Here is a 25,100-nt window from a genome sequence, read left to right on the forward strand (position 1 = left end):
TCAAGATGCCAGATAAATCACCACTCGGTCCCTAGAAGGACCCCTTGTCGTAAAGGTTCAGGGTGACCGTCACCTTGACAGCCACCGGGAGCGGTTGTTCTCCCCCATACCCCCGCGGATATCCTGCAGATATGATGTAAGGTCCCTCTGCTCAGCGGGAGTCTTTGCCAACATGCCTGGTCCTACAGATCCTCGAATGACAGGCGCTGCTAATAATAATCTTTATTAGTATCACAAGTCGGCTTACATTAACACTGCAATGAAGTTACTGTGAAAAGCCCCAAGTTGTCACACTGCAGCGTCTGTTCGGGTACACAGAGGGAGAATTCAGAATGTCCAATTCACCTAACAAGCACGTCTTTCGGGACTTGTGGGAGGAAACCGGAGCCCCCGGAGCGAACCCACGCAGACACGGGGCGAATGTGCAGACTCCGCACAGACAGTGACCCAAGCTTGATGTGACGCCTCCTTCCCACCTCCTCCTCGGCCTGTTGGGCGACCGGCTGTCCATCCTTACCGACTGGCTCCTGCTCCTCTGGGGCAAGCTCCTTATCTGCAGTGTCCCCCCTGAGCAGCTCCTGCTCATACAGCCTCTGCGTCCCCAGGGCTGCGGCGGCCAGGCAGAAGTCTACCATTCAAGGTTGAATTCCGAAATCCATTGTCTGCAGGGGGTGAAAGGCAGACATGTTGGCTCGGTGCGTACCCCCATGCCCAACCAGTTCCAACAGGCTACATGGTGGGCCCAGCCTGCACTACAGCCCCTGCCCTCGCATGACCTCCCTCCCATCCCCGGCTGTTCCTCCTTGCACTCTGCCCTCCGCACCACACTCCTGGCCCCATTTGGTGTCCGGCACCATGGGGGCCTCTGGCCGCGGCACCTGCCCCTGCAGGGGTGACCGGTGGCTGGCTGTACCCATGTCAGTGATATGCGCTGCTGCCCCCATGTGGCGTCTTCTTGCGGGGGCTACTCTGGGCCGTGTGATGCCCCACCAGCAGGATGGCTCCGTTTGCGGCTGGGCGGGGGCAATGTTGTTGGGCTGGAGTGGGGATGGGGTGGGAGGCTGGTGGGGTGGTGGCACCCATACAACCGGTGCCTGCGCAACCACAGGGCACAGTGGGCAGTCAGTGGAGTGCGCAGCTTTGCAGGCTGTGGCAATGGCGGTCCGTGTCTGGACAAGGTTACACCAACACCACGGCCCATCCCCTGGTTGCCCCCTGCTACTCCCTCCCTCCAGTGCCAGCCATGCCGCGGCTGGACCGGCAGCCCACGGTTGCATCTCTGGGAACATATCCTACCTCCTCGCTCTCCAGCAGCCGCCATGGCGCCTGTTTCCCAATTTATAAAACCACAACTGAAACTCACTGTCGGTAATGCCTCCTAGCAGAGGCGGCATATCGTGGGGGCCCCGGAGAATACCGGGTCAGGCCCGTTAATGAAACGGCAACAGCGTTTACTGTAAGTGTGGAGTAGAATGCATTGGCGCCGCTGTCGAGGCAGTGGAGCATGGCATTCCATCGGGCGCTCTGCGCCGGCCACAATGTTCGGCTCACTCGCAGTTCTCCACCCAATCGCGTTTCGCGTTCCATGGATGGAGAATCCTGCCCATGGTTACTAAATTTGCTGATGACATGAAGATAGGGAGGAGAATAAATTGTAAGGAGGACATAGGACAGGATTCTCCGATTGCCGATGCCAAAATTGCGTTGGGCGATCGGCCGGAGAATCCCTTTTTACGCCGAAATTGGGGGTAGCGCCGTTTTTCGGATGCTCCAACCCCTCAAAAACGGATGGCCTCAGGACATCACATGAGGCCCTCCCCCGATGCTCTGCCCCCGATGGGCCGAATTTCTGACGGCATTGGTCACGTGTCCTCTCAACTTTCGTGAACCTGACGTGGCGGCTGCGGACTGTGTTCAGCGCCGCCACAGTCGGGGGCGGGGGGGGGGGGCGCGGTGGTGGAGCCGTTCTGCTGGCAGGAGGGGCTTCAGCGAAGGCTGGGGGGACTGGTGGTGGGGTGGTCCAGGGGTGGCGAGAGGGGTTACAGAGGGTCAGTATTTGGCAGGCTGGGCCCGTGCTTGGCCGGCACTATGTTGCACGGCACGGCCGCCACCGTGCGCATGCGCGGCCACGGACCCAGCCATTCTGCGTCTGTATCGGCAGATACAGCTGGGGGCTTTACGTGGCGCGGCTGCTAGCCCCCACCAGGTGGAGCATCAGTGCGGGGGCGCCACCGACTTTTTGGTCGTAAGACCAGATGCATCCTCCGGACATAGCCACAGAATTGGAAAACCCAGCCCAGGGAATCTGCAGGGGGATATAGATAGGCAAAGTGAGTGGGCAAAAATTTGTCAGATGGACCCAAATGTGGAAAAATGTAAACTTGTCCACTTTGGCAGGAAGAATAGAAAAACAGTTAACTGTTTTAGATGCATAGAGATTGCAGGACTCTGAGGTACAGAGCGTTCTGGATGTCCTGGTACCGTAATAAGGAAGCGTTAGAATGCAGATACAGCAAGTAATTAGGAAGGCAAATGGAATGCTGTCATTTATTGGAAGGGGAATGGAATATAAAAGAAAGGAGATTTTACTACAGGGAGTTAGTAAGACCACATCTGGAGCACTGTGTACAGTTTTGGCCTCCTTAATAAATTATATAATTGCCCCAGAAGCAGTTCAGAGAAGGTTCACATGACTGAATCCTGGAATGGATTGGTAGGGGAAAAGCTGGATAGGTTGGGTCTGTATCTGTTTCGAAGAATGAGAGGTGAATTTATTAAAATATACAAGATCTTGAGAGGTTTGACAAGGTGGATGCTGAGATGATGTTTGCCACTTATGAGAGACTAGAGCTAGTTTAAAAATAAGTATTTTCCCATTTAAAACAGAGATGTGGAGAAATAATTTTCTCTCTCAAAGGTTCATTAGTCAGTGAAGTTGTGTGTTTGAAGTCAGTGAAGTTGTCTTCCCTCAGAGCGAGGTGGGGTCAGGTCGGTTGAATAGTTTTAAAGCTGCGTTAGATAGATTCTCGATTGTTAGGGAATCAAAGGTTGAAGAAGTAGACAGGAATGTTGAGTTCAGACCACAATCAGATGAGCCATGATCATATCAAATGGCAGAGCAGGCTCGAAGGGCTGAATGGCCTACCCCTAATTTGTACGTTTTTACGTTTGGAATGGTGTGCTGGTGTGTGATTAAACCCCCCCAAGCAAATCTTGACACAAACAATCATTTAAAACAAATAAAGTACCCAATTCTTTTTTTTCCAATTAAGGGGCAATCAAGAGAAAGACATATCATTCCCTGAATATGTAGCTTGTTTGTTGTCATAGGCAGCACATTGTACAGGTCTCTGCCCAGTTTCTTGTCAGAAGTCACTTTGGGGCGGTACGGTAGCACTGCGGTTAACACTGCTGTCTCACAGCTCCAGGGTCCCGGGTTCAATTCCGGTCTCGGGTGACGGTCTGTTCTCCCCGTGTCTGCGTGGGTTTCCTCCGGGTGCTCCGGTTTTCTCCCACAGTCCAAAGATGTGCCGGTCAGGTGGATTGGCCATGCTAAATTGCCCCTTAGTGTCCAAAAGGTTAGGTGGGGTTACGGGGATAGGGTGGAGGCATGGACAGTAGGATGCTCTTTCCAAGGGCCGGTGCAGACTCAATGGGCCGAATGGCCTCCCTCTGCACTGTAGATTCTACGAGTCTATGAAATCATAATTCACTCATCCTGCGCAAGTTCTCTGTGCTGCCTTTATTTCTGCCAGGTCACAGACTAGTTACTTGGCTACAAGGGATATCCCCTTGGGGATGTGACTCATAACTCCCGTCAGAAATCCTGCCACAAACGCAGTCTGCAGAAACAATCTGATCTCATCAGCATAGTGTCAGTAGAAATTGAGTAAACCAATGGATTTCTCAAGCAAAGCTTCTACATGCCTCTGTACACTTCCTGATGTTTGGTCATGAACAAAGTGCTGCATAACATCACCAAAATGAACGAAACGGGAGAGCACCATTGGCCACATGTACCATTTGCTGTCAGAGTTCCTAGTGAACTGCTGATTCAAGAGGACTTCAAACCATCCCCACCCCATCCTTAATACACCAGCAGTGGCAGAATCCTGATGAGTACTGTCCTCACAATCAGTACCGGAGTGCTTTTAAAGTGGAGGTAAAGAAACTTGATTTCCCATGCCCCAAACAGCCACAGAGTGAATATGTAGTGAGAGTTGTGCTGGTTGGAAGACTGTGATTGTTGCATCAATATAAACAGATGCTTGCTGCTATGTCCCCTGAATGCCTCTTTTCGGGAACAATCAAAGTTCTAGGCCCGAGAGTCTACCTCTGGGTGGTTGGCATGGTGTTCTCCATGTGAAGGCTGTAAATTCTATGGACTCAGACTAGACGGGTATTTATAAAGCTGCCAGACTCTTTTTTTTAAATTAAAAAAAAATTTAGAGTACCCAATTCATTTTTTCCAATTAAGGGGCAATTTAGCATGGCCAATCCATCTATCCTGCACATCTTTGGGTTGTGGGGGCAAAACCCACGCAAACCCAGGGAGAATGTGCAAACTCCACACGGACAGTGACCCAGAGGCGGGATCGAACCTGGGACCTCGGCGCCGTGAGAAAGCAACGCTAACCACTGCGCCACCGTGCTGCCCCAGCCAGATTCTTTCTAAGAATGTAGAATGATGTTGGCTGAACCGATCAATTTGGGTATTACAATCATGCCACATGCTCTATTCAACAGAAGGCCATGACAACGTTTTCAACTATCTCAGTGAGTGGAACACCGCAATGATGAGAATAAAAGGTTTCTTTTAATCACCTAAACTATAATCCATAGAATGGCCTAAAAGATGTTTCACATAAAATGTTTGCAACATTCACAAGACTACAAAATACCGGGGTGCTAGCATTATCTTACAAACGTGTTAAGAATTAATACTTCATAAATCCATAAAAAAGTATTTTTGTGCAAGTTGAAAACTGACTCATTTAAATATTCTACAGAGAAACAGGTGCTACCATCAGAGGACTGATTTACTCCTCAGCACAAGTCCAGTAATGTTTTTTTTTCTGTTTCACAGTGGATTTTACATGAAACAAATCAATTGACTGTACTGAATTCACTGTTTGCTACAGTGTACATACTTCAACTAGACGCTCCATACAAGATACCATTATTGTACAGCAAAAGACAAGAAACAGTCAGTAATCAGAACCAAGTATCTCATAATCAACTTGAATATCCCCAAAAATTAGTCCTTGACTTGAGTTTTGGTCAGAAATGATTTATTATGTGGGTGTACCTGCCCACACCTGATATCACCTATAACGTTTTCTCTTTTCTCAGAACTGTAGTTTGAAATACATCTATGTCGGTGGCCAATCCATCCATTGTCATTTGTTGTCCGTCATTTACTTCGACCTGAAAGAGATGCAAAAAACAATCAGTATTGCCTGTTTGTGGTAAACTAAACAATGCTGCTTTCAGAATATATGAATCACACCTTGACATCATTAGCTCCTTCACCAGAAAATGTCTGAAAATGTTTCTTTATACATGGATGAAAGGAGCCGGAAGACAAATCAGTGTAAAGGTATAATTACAAATCTCTGTGATGATTGATCACTTGGCCTTGCCAAATGGTTTAGTGGGTAATTACAATGCATGATATAGTTTTGAGTTCATACAAAACAGAAATATTACAGAATTGATCTCTAGCCTCTGCTGAGTAAATGAAACCAGGTGGACCATCCAGTATCGACAATGGCAAATCCAACCCTGTTGACCCTGCAAAGTCTTCCTTATTATCATCTGAGGGAGAGCTGTCTCACAGACTAGTTAAGCAACAACCTGACTTAGTCATACCGATGGAATCATCCCTTACAGACAATATCCCAGACACCACCATCACCATTCCTGGGTATGATGTCCAACTTGCAGGACTGACCCAGTGGAGTTGGCGGCACAGTGGTATACAGTCAGGAGGACGTTGTTCTGGGAGACCTCAACATTGACTCTGGGCAACATGAACTCTCATGACATTAGTTCAAACATGGGCAAGGAAACCTTATGCTGATTACCACATATCCTGCCCCATCCCTGAGTGGGTACTCTGGGTGGGGACGTCAATGTCCATCACCAAGAATGGTTCGGTAGCACCAACATGGACTGAGCTGGTCGAATCCTAAAAGACATAGCTGACAGACTGTGTCTGCAGCAGATGGTGAGGGAACCAACAAGAAGGAAAAAAGTATTTTATCTCATCCACACCAACCTGCCTGACGCAGATGCATCTGTCCACGGCAGTATCAGTAAGAGTGACTACCCTACAGTCCGTGTGGAAATAAAGTCACATCTTCATGTTGAGGATACCTTCCAACCGTGTTGTGAGCACGACTACCATGCTACGGGATAGACTTCGAATAGATCTAGCAATTCAAGACTAGGCATCCATGAGGCACTGTGAACCATCAGTAGTAGCAGCAGAATTGTACTCAACCACAATCTGTAACCTCATAGTCCACCTACAATTACCACCAAGCCAGCAGATCAACCCTGGTTCAATGAAGAGGAGGGCATATCAGGAGCAGCACTAGGCAAACCTAAAATGGGGTGTCAACCTGGTTAACCTACAACACAGCACTACCTGAATACCAAACAGCATAAGCAAGTGAGTCAGAACTGTGAATAGTGGTGGACAATTAAACAACTCACCTGGGAAAGAGGCTCCACAAATATCTCCACCCTCAATGATGGAGGAGCCCAGCACATCAGTGCAAAAGTTAAAGCTGAAGCATCAAAACAATATTCAGCCAGAAGTGCCAATGATTCATCCACGCCTCCTTCAGAGGCCCCCAGCATCACACATGTCAGTCTTCAAACAATTTGATTAACTCCACGTGATATCAACAAGTGGCTGAAGGCACTGGATACTGCAAAGTCTGTGGGACCTGACAATATTCTGGCAATAGTACTAGACTCCAGACCTCGCTCCTAGCCAAGCTGTTCCAGTACAGGTACAGCACTGGCATCTACCCGGTAATGTGGAAAATTGCCCAGGTATGTCCTGTACATAAAAAGCAGGACAAATCCAACCCAGTCAATTCTGCCTCATCTGTCTCTTCTCAATTATCAGTAAAGTAATGGATGGGATCATAAACAGTGCTATCAAGTGGCACTTACTTAGCAATGACCTGGTCACTGAAGCTCAGTTTGTTTTTTGCCAGGGCCTTCAGCTCTTGACCTCGTTACAGCTTTGATTCAAACATGGACAAAAGAGCTGAACTACCGAGGTGAAATGAGAATGATTTCCCTTGATATCAAGATCGCATTTGACCCAGTAAGGCATCAGGGAGCCCTAGTAAAACTGGAGTCAATGGGAATTGGGGATAATCTGTCTTTGGTTGGAGTCATACCAGCACAAAGGAAAATGGTATTGGTTGTGAAAGATCAATCATCTCAGCTTTAGGACAACATTGCAGGAACTTTTCTGGGTCGTGTCCAAGACCCAACCATCTTCAGCTGCTTCATCAATTACCTTGCTTCCATCATAAGGTCAGAAGTAGTTTGCTGATGATTGCACATTGATGAATGTTCAATGCCATTCAGATACTGAAACAGTCCATGTCCAAAACCTGGACAATATCCAACCTTGGGTTGACGATTCACACCACACAAGGACCAGGCAATGACCAACTCCAACAACAGAGCATCTAACCATCGTTGCTCAACATTCAATGGGATCAACATCGATGAATCCTCCACTATCAACATTCTGGGGGTTACCATTGATCAGACACTGAACTGGGCTAGCCATATAAATACTGTGGCTACGGTATTTGCAATGCAGCATGGTAGCATTGTGGATAGCACAATTGCTTCACAGCTCCAGGGTCCCAGGTTCGATTCCGGCTTGGGTCACTGTCTGTGCGGAGTCTGCACATCCTCCCCGTGTGTGCGTGGGTTTCCTCCGGGTCCTCCGGTTTCCTCCCACAGTCCAAAGATGTGCAGGTTAGGTGGATTGGCCATGATAAATTGCCCTTAGTGTCCAAAATTGCCCTTAGTGTTGGGTGAGGTTACTGGGTTATGGGGATAGGGTGGAGGTGTTGACCTTGGGTAGGGTGCTCTTTCCAAAAGCCGGTGCAGACTCGATGGGCCGAATGGCCTCCTTCTGCACTGTAAATTCTATGATCACAACAGCAGGTTAGACGCTAGGAATTCTGTAGTGAGTAACTCACCTCCTGACTCCCCAAAGCCTTTCCACAGCTACAGGGCACAAATCAGGAGTGTGATGGAATACTCTCCACTTGCCTGGATGAGTGCAGCTCCAACACTCAAGAAGCTCGATACCATCCAGGACAAAGCAGCCTGCTTGATTGGCATTCCTTCCACAAACATTCATTCCCTCCACCACTGTCGCACAGTAGCAGCAGTGTGTACGATCTACAAGATGCACTGCAGAAACTTACCAAGGCTCCTCAGACAACACCTTCCAAACCCATGACCACGATAATCGAGAAAGAGGCCCCCAGCATCACAAATGTCAGTCTTCAAACAATTTGATTAACTCCATGTGATATCAACAAGTGGCTGAAGGCACTGGATACTGCAAAGTCTGTGGGACCTGACAATATTCCAGCAATAGTACTAGACTTGTGCTCCAGAACTCGCTCCTAGCAAAGTTGTTCCAGTACAGGTACAGCAGATACATGGGAACCCACCACCTGGAAGTTTCCCTCCAACCCACTCACCAACTAACTAGGAAATACAGGGTACATCACCATTCCTTCACTGTCGGGTCAAAATCCTGGATCGCCCTACTCCTCAGTTCATCACCACCTTCTGAAGGGCAACTAGAGATGGGCAATAAATTCTGGTTGAGCCAGCGAAGCCCACATTCCATTAAAAAAGCCGGTTGATCTCATTGGTGCGATTAACAATCTCTTACATTACAACAATGGCTGCACTTTAAAAGTACTTCCTTTGTTGGAAAGTAACCTTTGGGGCATTCTGAGGGTGTGAAAGGCTGTATATAAAGGCAGTTTATAATAACCTTTCTAATCTCCTTTAATCACTACGTAATGAACCCTGCTGGAACATGCACAAGTATTGATATCTGATTCTGAAAATGATTCTGCTTGACTATGACGGTTCAATAGTTTTCTGACTCTCAATACCTATAGTAATATACTAAAAATGATCTCTTGGGCAATATACCAGAAAGCTGGCAATGGCCATGAAACAATATCCCAGGAAGAGTCACTGCTTCTAGAGAGTATGAGAGGAAACTAATCACTGAGTATTAATTTCTTAGAAAGATTGTTGCTTCCCATCACCAGTTGAGAGGGCTACACTGTCCAGGATAGTAAAAGGCCACAGTAATTTCACAGTCACTGTGTCAGGCAATCGGAGGCATGTTTAGGGGAATACATGTTTGTTTCACTGCTAATTGAACTCTCAAGTTGGATCACTATATTGGCCCTGGCTGAAACCATTCTGTGAGGCTGGGATTTGAATTGGGGTTTTCTGACTGGGCATCACCGCTCATAGAGTTTTCTGACCACCATTATATACAGGTGCTGGTTAAGTTTCTCCTTGTACGTGCTAGTCATATCAGCACACCAGGCAGTATTGGTCAAATCAGGGCAAAAGGTCATTGAAAGTTTAAGCGTGAATGAGCTACTTTCAAAAGCACATAATTACAAATGTAAAATTGTTTTGTTCTCTGTAATCTTTTATGCTGGCTCAAGTTTCAATTTTCCTGAATTGATTGCTACTTACAAAATTGGGCCCCAAGTCGATATGACAAAATTCCGTGGATCGCACTACTTTGGGAAGACCTTTCAGATAGCACTCATTATTTTCTTGGAACATGAGGCATGTTTCAAATCAACGAATCTTTAAGTTAGTAAGAAACTGTCCAGCTTTGAAATTGAATTGGTCAGTCATTTTTTATTGAAGCATTGTGAGTGACTTTAAATCAGGTTACTCACGGGTAGAGGACAAGGCATCCTTTTTAAAAGTCCTTGGGTGCAATTGCTCTATGTCCTACACCGGGCGCATTTCGCCACTTGTTTCTCGATGCTGAAAATGACGAGAAACACAATGCTATTTAATGCAACTCTGCAGGGAATGTGCAGCTGAGGCCACACTTAGTCTCATTTCCTGCACTGAGGAGCCCCGCTCATTGATATCCCTCAGTTGAGGGAGAGATCGGGACACCATTATTAAATGGCGCCCGATCTCGACCCCCGGCCGTGACCCCAAAAGCACTCAAAACCCCAACTCACCGGTAAGTGATTCTCACCCCCCCCCACCCCACCTCATATGCACAGGGCACCATCGGGCTTGATCACCACCGTGCAAAAAATGTCAGCCTGGCACCTTGGCACTGTCAGCATGGCACCCTGACAGTGCCCCTGCCAGCTGGAAGTGCCACCTGGGCATCTTGGCAGTGCCAGGGTACCACCGTACCCAGAGGGAAAAGCACCTGGGGGTCACCGATTCCCTGGGTGACCCCCATGAGTGCTGTTCCTTCTGGTATCTATTTGAAGGGACCAGTACTGAACGGTGCTCGCCCGAGGTCTCCAAGGTGAAGAGGATAGATACCAATGCCTTGGTTGCCTCAGGGAACTGAAAATCAGAGTGAATTTCCATGAAGGTCATGACGGTCCCTGAAGACAAGAAGGCAGTGCTGCGCTTCCTGGGCATGGTCAATTTTCTGGGCAAGTTCATCCCAAACCTGGCTTCACACACCATGGCCGTACGAAACCTGGTAAAAAAGTCCACTGCCTTTGAGTGGAAGGCAGCACATCAGGCAGAGTGGTTGGAGCTGAAAGCCAAGCTCACCACTGAACCCGCCTTGGCATTTTTCGACCCAGACAGGGAGACAAAGATCTCGACAGATGCGAGCCAGGATGGCATCGGTGCGGTGCTGCTTCAACGCGATGACACTTCATCCTGGGTACCGGTAGCCTACGCATCGAGGGCCATGACACCCACCGAAACAAGGTATGTGCAAATAGAGCAGGAATGCCTGGGTCTTCTCACTGGAATTCTCAAGTTCCACAACTATGTCTACGGCCTGCCGACATTCACTGTCGAGATGGATTCTAGGCCTCTGGTCCACATTATCCACAAGGACCTGAACGACATGACGCCTCGGTTGCAGCGCATCCGCCTCAAACTCAGAAGGTACTTTGACTTAGTGTACACGCCTGGCAAGGACCACATCATCGCTGATGCATTGTCCCGCTCCATCACATTACCTAGTGAACCATTGGAAATTATCCAGCAGATTGAATCAGAGATGCAGCTGTGTGCTAGCACCCTTCCGGCGTCTGATGAGAAGGTGGTTTGTATCCGCGAGGAGACAGCCAAAGACCCCCTCTTGCAGCGTGCCATGCACCACCTCGCCAATGGCTGGCAGTAAGGGCAGTGCCCTCAATTTTACAATGTAAAGGACGACCTTACGGTGATTGATGGTATCCTCCTCAAACTGGACCGTATTGTAATTCCACACAGTCTCCAGAGCTTGGTGCTCTGCCAAATCTATGAGGGACACCTGGGCGTCGAGAAGTGCAGACGCAGAGCCAGGCAGGCTGTCTACTGGCCTGGTATAAGCCAGGACATCTCGAACATGGTCCTCAACTGTGTGACCTGTCAATGCTTCCAGCCAGCGCAGAGCAAGGAGACGCTCCAGCAGCATGAAATCGAGACCTCAACGTGATCCAAGGTTGGCATCGACCTCTTTCGTGCGAATGGTGGTGACTACGTGTTGATTATTGACTATTTCTCCAATTACCCTGAAGTCGTGAAGCTCTCAGACCTCACATCTCGGACCGTCATCAAGGCCTATAAGGAGACGTTCTCCAGGCATGGTATCCCACTCACTGTCATGAGTGACAATGGCCTGTGCTTCAACAGCCACAAGTGGTCTATGTTTGCAAAGTCATACCATTTCAAACATGTCACTTCCAGCCCACACTATCCGCAGTCCAATGGGAAGGTTGAAAAAGGGGTGCACATTGTGAAACAGCTCATCTGCAAGGCCGCGGATTCTGCTTCTGACATCTACCTCGTGCTGCTTGCGTACAGGCCGACCCCACTGTCCACTGGCATGTCGCCGGCTCAACTCCTGATGAACGGGGAACTGCGAACGACACTTCCAGCCATACACTTGCCCAACCTGGATCACCTCCCGGTGCTGCAGAAGGTGCAGCAGCTCCGAAACCAGCAACAGCAGGGCTATAATGCTCATGCCACCGATTTGCCCGTGTTATCCCCGGCAGCCACTGTCAGGATCAAGATACCGAATGGTGGCTGGTCTGCTCCAGCTGTCGTTGTTCGACAGGCTGCGCCCCGCTCGTATGTTGTATGTATGGCTGATGGTTTTGTTGTGCGATGAAACAGGCGGGCACTGCACAAAGTTGCCTGCCCGCAACCGCTTTCTTCTCCGTTTCCATCCGTTGTTTTGCCACCTCCTGATACCTCGGACTACGAGGCCACCAGTCAGGATTCCATTCCGCCTGTCAAGACGCCGCCGTCCCCACCACCACCTCTCTGGCGGTCAACAAGGATCAGACGCAAGCCCCAGAGACTGGACTTATGAACATTTGTTTTGTTTGCTATGTTCTGTTTTCTCACATTAGACAGCTGTCTTCACATGTAAATACGTTTACATATGCCACCGCTTGTAAATATGTTAATATATGCCACCAAATGTAAGTATGTTTCAATGTGCCAACAAAACATTTTTAAAAAGGGGGAGATGTCATGATATGCAGACACGCAGATAATGATATACAGACAGGCACAGGCAGGCAGCTAATGAACACAGAGAACAGGACATGACCAATGAGCAGGCAGGACACTCAGGGATGGTATCACACTATAAAAGGCACAAGGTACTCACACTCTGCCTCTTTCCACTGATGAACATCTACAGAGTGAGTCAAGGGTGTATGTACAGTATCACACCTCCAGCACGTGGCTATGAGCTAGTCTGGTTCAGTCAGAGTAACCACACTTACGTTAGCAGAGAGTCGAACTCATAGAGAACTGTGCCAACTGTGCTACTGGTTCAATAAATCAGATTGAACTAACTTCAAGGTCTGGAGTATCTTTTGGTTAAAGCTGCATCCAGTTGCAGCCTGTGTTATCCCAGAGTACATAACACGACAGTTACCACCCCTAGATATATCAATAAATACTTTTTAATGGAAATTGAAAAGGAGAAACAATTATGCTCTACTAAACTGCCCAATTTTGCTGCCTTTTAGAAGATTTTACATTTGTAATTATGTGCTGTTAATTTCCAGCTGGGCACTTCAAAATCACTCAATCTTGAAGGGTTGTGATTGGAATGCACTTAACACTCTTTGAAGTGGTTGATATTTGTAAAAATTGTGGTCAGAGCACTTCAGAATTACTGAACATGAAGGAAGATGAATGAAGCAAGGCTCATAGCTGTGTGTGCCAGTGTGTGTGTGTGTGCGGAAGGTGTCGATCGCAACCCAGTAAGGGAAATTAATGAATGGTTTGCAGCTCAAGGATCTGAGGGGTTTAAACATCGGTCACTGCTTTCTCTTTCCAGGAATTGATACATAGTGCTTTCTGTATCTGAGCCAGCAGGTGTGTAGCCAGGTGAGTGTTACAACAGTATTTTTTTTCACGCCCTCTGTCTGGACTGTTTCCTAACTTCCAGACAGGGATCTCTTTTCTAGGGATCTTCCTGAAAGGTTTGTCTTTTCTGGAGGACTTCCTGACAGGGGTTTCTTTTCTAGGGGGTCTGTGGCGGTCTCCCTATTTATGGGGTCTCTGTGGAGGGCCCCCCTATTTAGAGGATCTTTGTGGGGGTCCCCCTATTTAGGGGGTGTCCCTATTTAGGGTGTCTATAGGGGGGCTCTTTATTTAGGGGTCTTTTGTGGGGGCCGTGGGGGGGGGGGGTCTGGTAGGGGTTGGGTGGGCAGGTCTTGCATTGTGGGTGAGGGGATGAGGGTGGACGTTGGATGAAACACCCTTAAGAGGTTACCCCCTTGGCCCACCGCAAGGCCCACTATGTCAGGGCCACCATGGGATATACCAATAGTAAATCCCGACCATAAGGGCATTGGAGAATCACACGGGCCCTGACAATATGGTGCCCATCCGCTAAGTGAATGCAAATAGGTCATCAACCATGACCCAGGAGCTAACTCCCCAGCTGGCATAGTGCCATGAAGAGGCCAGGACCGTTGAGTATGCCATGGCACGGTAGCACAGTGATTAGCACCTTTGCTTCAGAGCGCCAGGGTCCCAGGTTCGATTCCCGGCTTGGGTCACTGTCTGTGCGGAGTCTGCACGTTCTCCCCGTGTCTGTGTGGGTTTCCTCCGGGTGCTCCGGTTTCCTCCCACAAGCCCCAAAAGACATGCTGTTAGGTAATTTGGACATTCTGAATTCTCCCTCTGTGTACCCGAACAGACGCCAGAATGTGGTGACTAGGGGATTGTCACAGTAACTTCATTGCAGTGTTAATGTAAGCCTACTTGTGACAACAATAATAAAAGAAAGATGATGGTGCTGTGCACACTGCCTGCTGATGTGCATGACGTGCATCTGATGGTCACACACCAGCTGCGCGTTCATCAAGTGGAACACATTTCGGTTTGTGAAGACCAACCTATCATCTGCAGGTGCTCGTAGGGTGACATGCATCCCATCGATTACTCCCTGGACTCGGGGCATGTCGGCGATGGCGGTGAACCCCGCTGCCCTGGCATCCTGGTGGGCTCGGTCCACATTGAAATGGATGTATTGTGCCGGCTGGACATACAGGGCCTGCGTGACGGTGCGGATGCACCTGTGCACTGAGCTCTGTGAGACCCCAGACAGGTGTCCACTCAGTGCCGGGAAGGACCCTGTGGCGTAAAGGTTCAGGGCAACCGTCACCTTAACGGCCACTGGGAGCGGATGTCCTCCCCCATACCCCCGTGGTGCCAGATGTGCCACGATCTGGCAGATATGTCGTACTGTTCCCCTGCTCAGTCGGAGTCTTCAACGGCATGCTCGGTCTGGCAAGACCTCAAATGACAGGTGCTGCCGGTACACACGAGGCCTCATGCAGTACCTCCTTTGCACCTCCTCCTCTTCCTTGGCCTGTTGGGCGGCCGACTCTCCATCCTCACTGGCTGCCTCCTGTTCCTCTGAGGCAGGCTCCACTGCTTCAGAGTCCTGATCCTTGAACAGCTCCAGCTCGCATCTTCCAGGGCTGCGGGGACTAGGAGGAAGGCCACAATTTCTGGCTGAATTCTAATATCCATTGTCAGCAATGGGTGAAAGGCCAACATGTTAGCATGTGGCCCAGTTGGCACTGCGGACCCTGCACCAGCATATCCCCCTCCCTTATCCCTGCACCCTTAGGTCCATCTGTGCTCAGCACCATGGGGTCCTCTGGTCCTGGCATCCATCCCTGCTGCCAGGGGTATCGTCAGCTGCCGCTGCCCTTGCCAGCGGTGCGCTCCGTGGATCCCATCCGGCGCCCCCATATAGGGGCGATGGTGGGCGCTGCCCTTGGGTGGGCCCGCATGATGCCCCGGCGACTTCAGACCAGTTGGGGAGGGGATATGCTGGAGGATGGAGTGCGGGATGGGGGCACCCATACGTCTGGTGTCACTCTGCAGAACAACGGACTAAGGTGGATGGTCAGTGGGGTGGGTGCACACCAAGATGGCTGCCTTGCAGACCACGGCAATGGCGGTCCATGCTTGGACACCCAGATTCCTTGGGAGGTCGTCACAGCCTTGCGGCCCGTCCCCTGGTCGCCCCATCAGCCTGGCCATCGACGGGATCGTCAGCCCACAGTTGTGGCTCTGCATGTCCTATCTCCTCGCTCTCCCTCATTGGGCATGGCGTTTGTTTCCCTCACCGTCGGGAATTCCCCCTGGCGGAGGCGGAGCATCGCAGTGGCCCCGGAGAATGCCGGTTCATGCCCACTAATGATATGCGAACAGTGTTTATGTGCAGAGTGGAATGCATTGACGCCGCTGTCGAAGCACTGGAGATTTGCGATTTGGCGTGAATCTGGCGCCGGCCACGATTTCGGCATCAAGACCGACTCTCCACCCAATCACCTTTACCGATTTTAGCGTCGGCCGATGGAGGATCCCGCCCCATATGTATAGTAACTCAAATTATGCTGCACTGTAGTCAGTGCCACTGGGATTACTGTGAATTGCATGCAGATGGTGCACTATGCCACTGGGTGGCACAGCTGCATCAAAGTGCAATATTAAAAGTAGAATCAATTCTACTTTTACTAGCAAATACTCATTAAAATAAAAACACAGCTCCATCCAACTCCACTTCGACCTTGTTGCCCTGCGAATTTCCACTGGATAACCTTGTGCTTTGCATTGTATGGTCTCAGCTATCTCCTCATCGCCAACTACCCTGTCCTCCAGCCAGTGTTTTCTCCGTATACAGTCTTTCGGCATGCTGTGCCAAGCTGACCCTACTGGCAACTCAAGCACACTGCCTTCAGAAAGGATAATTCTGTGCCCAGTGTTGACCGAAGCATCTGTAACAGCAATATTTAAGACCTCTGCTATTACATTTCTGTCACCAATGTCTTCTGCTTACTTGTGCGCAGCTTATTTATTTCAGTGGACAACTGGTAGTCGTTAACTCTCAAGTTACGCTCGACTATGGACAATGCTGTTTGGCAAACTATATCGAAAATTCGTTTTGCCAATTTCAGCAACTCACTGTGAATACGTTCATGTTTTAAACAGCACACAATTCAGTCCTGCAATGCTCTCTCTTTAAATTCTCCAAAATTACAAAGAATGGACAGTTTTTTCAAGGCCACACTATGTTCTCATTCCAAACCGATAGCTTTCTACAATCTCCAATAGCTTGGGATTGTGGTGCTGCTTAATCTGATACAAAATGTCTGACAGCAGTGTGTCTTTAAGCTTACCAGGAGCATGCAAATTCTTAAGTGTTTCATACACTCCTGTATCTGCTTCAGTCAGAATTATCACCCTTTTCCTTTCCCCCACTACTTAATTAACAGCCGGATTATCAGAATCTTCAAGGATATTATTAGCTATGAAAAACATCTCTAATTGCTCTACACATTCACTGAAAGAGTCTTCACCATGGCTATATTCTCCCAGTCATCCAATAATAGCTGTTGATGCAGCTATCTTCGAAAGTGAGTCCATCCATGTGTACAAACAACCGTTTCTTGTACTTTATAAACCCTGGGCAGGATTTTCCGTCGGCTGTTGCTCAAATCGGGAAAGGAGATTGGGCGGGGAATCGGTCGTGAAGCCAGTGTCTCGGCAATGGTATCTATCCGCACGTACAGTAAACGGCGTTTGTATATCATAGAATCCCTACAGTGCCGAAGGAATCCATTCGGCGTGTCGAGTCTGCACCGACCCTTCGAATGAGCATCCTACCCTTGCCCACTCTCCCCTATCCCTGTAATCCTAATCTGCACATCCCTAAACACTAAGGGGAAATTTGGCATGGCCAATCCACCTAACCAGCACATCTTTGGACTGTGGGAGGAAACCGGAGCACCCGGAGAAAACCCACGCAGAATCGGGGAGGATGTGCAGATTCCGCACAGACAGTGACCCAAGCCGGAATTGAATCCAGGTCCCTGGTGCAGTGAGGCAGCAGTGCTCACCACTGTGTCACCGTGCCTGATCTGGTATTCTCTGGGGCTTCCGCGATGCTCCGCTTCTGCCAGGAGGAATTACTTGTGGTTTCAAAAATCGGGAAACAGGCGCCTTGGCTGATGCTGATGAGAGAGGGGATAGGACATGCAGAGGCACGACCATGTGCTGCCAGACCTGCATGCTCCTCTCGATGAACATGCAGCTGGTGTGTAACCATGAGATGCACATCATGCACTCGATGCCTGGGCAATGTGCACAACGCCTTCATCTTGGCACATTTGATGGTTCCTGACCTCGTCGATGCACTCCCCAGTCTAGGGGGGTTGGCTATTGGGCAACAGGGGTTATCCACTGAGGTACTGGTTGATGATGCTTAGTCCGAGGCCACAGACCGACGCAGAGACCTGACACAACGACCCCATGCAGCATCCAGGAGTGGGATCGAGTGGTGCTTTGGCTCGCTGAAGTTGCAGTTCAGGTGCCTGGACTGCTCTGAAGGGTCCCTCCAGTATGATGCTGAGAGGGTCTCCCACATTGTGGCAGCCTGCTACATCCTCCGCAATATCTCGCAGCAGAGGGGCGACATGCAAGAAGAGGTGGATGAATGCCAGGACTGGTCCAATGAGGAGGATGCGGAGGAAGGAGAGGATGGGCAGGACATGTGGCCCAGGCAAGCACAGGAGGCTGCACAAGTGTACGCCAGGGCTGATGTGCACGGGACGCACTAATCGCCTCCAGGTTCACCGGGTAGGGGGCCTGGCTATTGGCACAGACCCCCGTCACACCTCCACATACCCCGCAGCCGACCACACCCTCCTATGAACATCCTCCCTGCGCAAGCCCCCCTCCTCCCACATTTCCCCACCTTGCAACCCCCTCTTGATTCCTACCTACCTCACTATGGGATGGGGGCCCTGGGTTGGCAGTAGACAGCGGGTCTCGCCCATGGGATGGACGGTGAGGATCCGCTCTGTGTGAGTTTGCCAACGTTTGACTCTTGGCACAGTATCACTTTCCACCATCCACCTGGGTGATCCTTGCATTTGACATGGTCCCACTGAACCCTTGGGGTGGCGTAGGTAGGGACGTTTGGGCGGGGAGTATGGGTGGCGAGGGATGGTGGTGGGGCCCTAGCACCTATCGCTATACTGTGTGCCGTACCAACTTAACTGGTGTCTACCTTTCTGGGCTTACAAATCCTAATGCTACGCCCAGGTGGATCCCCAGGCAGTACATCTGGAGTGGAGGTGGCCTGCTGCGATTCCTGTCCTGTGACCTGGGTCCCCTTTGGTGCCGTCACCTGGGGTGACTGGGCTTGGATGGGCCTGGCTGCTGCTCGGGTGTCCCAGGTGGCGTGGTGCCGCCAGGTTCTGCCCACTGCCCATCAGATGTGGCATGGACAGGAGGCGGGGGGAGGAGGGGTGCGGGGGGAGGGGGGGGGTGAGTCTGAGACGCTGTGGTGTTCTGGCACCTCCCCTGCGTGAGTCACTGGCACAGCCCCCATGGGACGAGGTGAGAGCGGAGCTAAACCCTGAGGCTCCCTCTTGCCATCTGCCGCTGCCAGTCTTGGAGGCCCTCTCCCGCCTCGACCAGGGTCTCAATGCTCGCGGCCATGGACTCAGGGAGTGGGCCACCTCCCCTGGGACTGTGCCACATCAGCCAGTGACTGTACCACCTCCCTCTGTGCCTGGCTCAGGTCAGCCAGCGCCCTTATCTATAACCAGCTGTGACTGGGCCACGTTCTGCAGCGGCTGTGCAATGTCTAGGTGGTCCTGATACATGGCTGCCTGTGACAGGGTAACCCTGTCCTACGCCTCGGCCACTGCCCCACACCTTGACCCATTGCCAATACCTTCGCCTCCAAGGCCTCCAGCGAGGACCCCACTCGGGCCGTGTTGGCCTGGGTAGCATGCATGGTCAGAACCGCCTCCTGCCCCTACAGGCAGTCAGACTCCTCCAACTGCACCCACAGGCACTGGATGGTTGCTGACACCCCCTCATGTAGTCCCTGGTTCTCTGTGTCTGCATCTCCAACATTGATGGTACCGCCCTTTCCAGAATCCCAAAACCCACCTGGACAGCAGCTTGTCCCTGGGGTCGGGCCCCCCTCCAACCATCCACCCCCTCAAGGATTCCTACCTCCACCTGATGTACCACAGCACATGTGTGGTGCGCACCAGATAGTGCTCCAGGACCCTCTTCACTAAAGTGCCCAACCGAGGTGAATGTCGCTGGGATGGTGGAGGGCTTTGGAGACAGCTGTGACGGGAAGTCAGTGTCATCCCTAGACTACTGCTCCGGGGTGTCTTGAGCTGTGATTTGAGGGCTCTTCCCGCTGTTCCTGTCCGCTTCCTTGCTGCTATCCGCTTGGGGTTGGGGTTGTGGTCGGGGGTGGGGGACACCAGAAGAGCCCGCCTCCTTCTTCAAGACACAAGACATGTTGGGCTGGTGGGTGGTGGGGTGGGGGGGATTTGGATGGGGGGGGGTGTTTGTGCTGTGGGTGTGGGGGGTGGAAGGTGTGTGGGGGGGTGGCGGGTGGGTGGTGTGGGTATGGGGGGGAAGTGGATGTGGAGCGGGGGCTCTGGGCTTGTGTGTTAAAGGGTGAGGGGGTGACACATGTGCCATGGGGACCGCCACTCAGCGGGGTCTCACTTGCTCATCCTCCGCCCCGCCAACTGCTCTCTCTCCAGGCCCAGCAACCAGTTCCTGCTCTGCTGCAGTGAGGGGCCACAGGTCCAGTGGTCCCCCTTCCAGTCTTTTCCTTCTCCCGGTGGTTGTGAGCCGCCTCCTCCTGGTGGGGAAGGAGGGGAGACAGAAAATGCACAGTGTTAGACAGTTGGACGCTGGTGGCCGTCGTGGCCAGGGCACCTGGCTATGGTGGCCCATATGGGTGCTGGCACATGGTGCAGAGTAGGGGTTTGGTCCCCCTCCGGATTGGGGAGGGGCGGTTATAGGTGCGTGTGTGTGGGACAGGGATTGGTGCCAGGAACACACTCTGAAGCGGAGAATCCCGCCCTATTTCTCAGCAAAAAAAGACTCACAGTTCCTCAGCTAGTTTGTTGTCAGACTATGATATCTTTGCAGGACAGAAAAGAGACAGTGTGTCACATATAAAGTCAATTACCAACCGAAACTGGGGGCGCGATCTGCCCGAATGGGAACAGACTCCCATAATGAGCACGTTTAGCTAGGTGTTTCCTGGCACTTGCAGTGCCAGGTTGGCAGCGCCAAGGTACCAGGTGGTGCCAGAGTGCCACTCTTCCCATAGGGCAAGCACCTGGGGGGCCTCCAATCCCCTGGGTGACCCCCCAGGAGTGCTGTTCTGTCTGGTCCCCATTTGGGTAGATTATGGGGATGCATATTACAATGAGACTAGCTGTCTGGATGGTGAGGGAGGTAAGGGTTTGGTGTCTGAGATGCCATGGGGGAAGACACCTGGCAGTGCTAACATCTTGGGGAGGGGATCCTCCGATAAGCTCAGGTGGCCCACTAAAGAATGACCCCACCTCCCACCTGCTACCAGCCTGAGTAGGCCAGGCTGGCCATTTGATGTGAACCTTTTCTGCTGCCTATTAAATGCTGGTAGTGGTTGGATGAGGCCCTCAAGTGCCCACTTAAGGGCTTCAATTGGTCTATGGAGGGAGGCAGGGTGGGTTACAAGAAGCCCAATGCTACAATTTTGTTGGCGCAGGGTGAGGCAGGAAGGTGACGGGCAGGAAGCCCACTGGATTTAATGACCCCAGGTGCCTTCAAACCCCTTGGGGGCGGAGTATTAAATCCAGCCCATGGAATGGTTACAACACACGAAGAGGCCAATCGGTCTGATTTGGCACATGTCGGCTCTCTGCAGGAGCAACCCTACTTATCCCCCATAGTCCTGGAATGCTCTTCTCTTCTGGGTGTTTACTCAAGTCACCTTTGGTGACCACAATTGAATCAGGCAGTGCATCACAGATGCAAACCACTCGCTTTGTAAAACGGTTTTTCCTTATATTGCCATTGTTTCTTTAGCTGAACACTTAAATTGATGTATTCTTGTTCTTGACCCTTTTGCCAATGGGAACAGTCGCTTCAAATTCTCTCCATCCAGATCCCTCATGATTTTGTACACCTCTGTCAAATATTCTTTCGGACTTCTCTGAGAACAATCTCAGTCTATCCACTGGAACTATTCACTTTTCTGCTCATGGCTTCAGCCTGTCTCACCTCCTTTAAGCTGCCACTTTTACGAAGGCCACAAAAATAGTGTTTGATTGATTTATTGTCACATGTACCGAAGTACAGTGAAAAGTATTTTTCTGCGGCCAGGGAAACGTACACAGTAGACAAAAAAGAAAAAATAGTGGATAGTTACAGTAAATGCGAAAAAGTATACAGTACATCGACAAATAAGTATTTAGTTACAGTATGGAACAAGGCAAACTAACAAAATAACAGTGTTGTCTGTCATTAAAAAGTAGAATGACTGTGAAAATGAAGTCAGGCACCCTCAATAACACACACCACAGAGTAGATTATTTGACTCGTTCTGCCTTTGTTATAACTAGAAGTGTTATAACTTTGTTATAACTAGAAGGTTAGTTTCCCGTTTCAGAATTCTCCCATTTTTACCTCTGACACAATCTCATCCGTTTTTGGGGGTTAAAGGTTCAGCCCAGAAACCTGACCACTACAGTTAGCATAGTATCTACTATTGAATGATTCAGCGGTCACATTTTGCTTATTGGAAAATATTCAATTAGTAATGGTTGACTACTAAAGTTATTTCCTTGAACTAGATGCAACTTTAGTATATAATTTGTGTTAATGTTTAAAAGGATGATTATAGGCATCACTGTGACGAAAGCAAACAACAAGTAAACATGAGTATTAAAAATAGAAAATGGACAATGTTGAACTGGGCCAAAATAGCAAACCGCTGATTACTAATGGGTTTTCTCTTTCCTCCAGAGAAATTGATGGGAACAGAATTATAAAGGTCTTCAATTTTATTTGTGTAATGCACTTGTCTGGAAAATAGATTTTTTTCACTTGACCATTTTCCCTCATTTCAAAAAATTACTGTTTCTGAAAATTAGTCAATTGTTTTGCTGAGCAAAGTAATACCTTCAGGGAAGAAATGATAAAAACAACTGATGACACTTTATTAAAATCTTATTTTCTGCAAATATGCTCTGTAAGTGAAGCCTGCGTGAGCATTACACGCTGCATGCATTTATTTAGTCATTTTCATTGTTTTACATATTCTGCTGGATGACGTCACATGGTTAATTTTGGAAGTGGGGTAGTTAGCATTAAACTTTAGGAGTGGACTTCAACTTTGGAAGGAAGCACAACATAGTTAACAGGGAATCGAGCACCCTTTGCACATCCAGGCTGCTTTTCCTTTCCAGTGGCTACTCCTGCACATTTCATTCACCTGCCAAAATTGAATTTCACCCTTTCTGTTTCTTGCTGTCTTTGTGTGAAATAAAGACTGTGAAATTGTGTAGCCTGTGCATTAGTGTGTGAAATTGTGTAGCCTACTAGTAATAGTGTAACAGCACCGTTGTGAGTGTGGTGTGTGTATGTGTGTGTGTCTACCTGGCTCACCACCCCTCGTAAGATCTAACTTGATCTCTCGAGACGTTGCACTCTGAATCCCGCCCACTGTGGCTGGATCACCTTTTACCAAATCTGCGTGGAGGGGAAAATATTCTAGTCCATTTGTTTAGGCTGTGGGTGCTGTCTTTCCTATCTACAGCCTCATCACTGAGGCATGAACCTTTGGTTCCAATGGTCATCTGACTTGCCACCGGGAGATTACTTCCACTGAGATGCCAGGATTGGCACTCAGCAGAAGGAATAAAACATTCATAAACTCATTAACCATCAAACTTACTGAAAGTGTCGAAATGGACTGTTGAAGGCAATTATCAAGATTTAAAAATGTATACTTGCTACTTCATTCTTTCTGTTGACAAATGCCTGATGGCTGCCATTGCTGGATTAATGCTGCATTCCTGATTTTACAACCTTCCATTATCACCATCGTGTGTCTTCCATTCCAGTCTGATTGATAGTTCCATGGTTCTAGGCTCTTTGAACTACTCCAATGTTTGTTTTTTAATGGATTAAGTGCTTGAATGAAATGTTCATGTTTATATCACTGTAATTGAAGTGATAGAAATGTACTGAACGAGTTTTTATGAATTAAAAAAAAATAATGCCTGCAAGAGACACTTTGGGCATGATTTACCGGCTGCATCCCACTAGAATCAGAATGGGACACAGATGGTAGAAGCCAAGAGAAGCTTTTGCTGGGATTCGTGATGGCTGTTACAATGGGCAGGACCCAGTCTTGCATGATTATGTGAGTTTAGAAACCCACTTAGCCATGCTACGGCGGGATCAAATAGCTACCCGGCATCTATCAGCTTAGCCGAGGAGAACCCAGCCAGGCACCGTTCAGAACTGGTCTCCACAAATGGGGAGCAGGCGGCATGGCAGTTGGGGGGGGTCTTACAGGCGATCAGCCTCTGGGCAGGGTGGCACTGCTGGTGCCACTGGGGCACCTTGGCACTGCCTACCTGGCACCCTGGCAGTGACACCCAAGCACCAGTTGGGTGCCCAGGTGGCACTGCCAAGCTGACAAGGACACTGCCAGGGTGCCAGCCTATCATTGCCAAGGTGCCACACTGGCATTCTGCCCACACAGTGGAGCGAGTCCGGGGTGCCCTACCCATGAAAGCTGGGATGTGAGGGGTTGGGCCAAGGACCCCCCTATAGCTGAGTTGGGGCTTGGGGGGGAATTCCGGGGGGCATGATGAGGGGGGGGGGTCAAGAGATTGGGTGATGCTAAAGTGCGACTTGATGGGACATTCCCATCCAAGGCCCAAAATCTCAACAGAGTGCTGTTGGATAGCAGGGTCATTAGCGCCGGGAACAAACCCACCCAGAAAGGACTCTTTTTTTGTTGTTGCTTAGAATGTGCCCTATATTTTGAACTAGAGTTTTTTAATCTTAGCATGGTTCCTGAGATCTGCCCATGGTGGCTACTGGGTGAGTTGGCATGCTCGCTGTATTAACTTAGCGTAAGGATTATAAAGGACCATGGGGGTGGGTAGTGGGGCATCGGTTGGCATGAAGGGTATGAAGGACAATGGGGTGGACACCATTGGGTTGATATATAGGGTATGAGGGGCTATGGGGGTGGGGTGGAGGGGCATAGGTAGGCATGGAGGGTATGAGGGCACATGGGGCTAGGGTGAGGCCATCAGTTGGCCTGGGCTGGCACAGAAAGGGCATGGGAAGTGTGTGTGGAGGGTGGGGTATATGAGGGATGAGGATTGGAGGACTGATTTTGGTTTCATTGTTTTAAAAAAAATCTTCGACACAGTGTTGGCGCACAGAGGCAAGCCTTTAGCTCAGCTGGGCTCTGCACC

The 25,100-nt window shown here is 49.8% G+C and overlaps 1 protein-coding gene across 3 annotated transcripts in view; it reads right to left on the reverse strand.

The window, feature by feature from the left end:
* Positions 1-4,797: 4,797 nt before the first annotated feature.
* LOC140385485 (sodium/potassium-transporting ATPase subunit beta-1-interacting protein 3) overlaps positions 4,798-25,100 on the reverse strand; it is a 667,002-nt gene continuing 646,699 nt past the window's right edge. For all 3 annotated transcript variants that reach the window (XM_072467679.1, XM_072467681.1, XM_072467680.1), the window contains one exon: positions 4,798-5,427. In XM_072467679.1, the coding sequence (XP_072323780.1) occupies positions 5,418-5,427 (10 nt within the window). In that variant the 3' untranslated portion in view covers positions 4,798-5,417. The remainder of the gene's footprint in view (positions 5,428-25,100) is intronic.

This window comes from Scyliorhinus torazame, chromosome 11 (genome assembly GCF_047496885.1).
Source record: "Scyliorhinus torazame isolate Kashiwa2021f chromosome 11, sScyTor2.1, whole genome shotgun sequence".
NCBI lineage: Eukaryota > Metazoa > Chordata > Chondrichthyes > Carcharhiniformes > Scyliorhinidae > Scyliorhinus > Scyliorhinus torazame.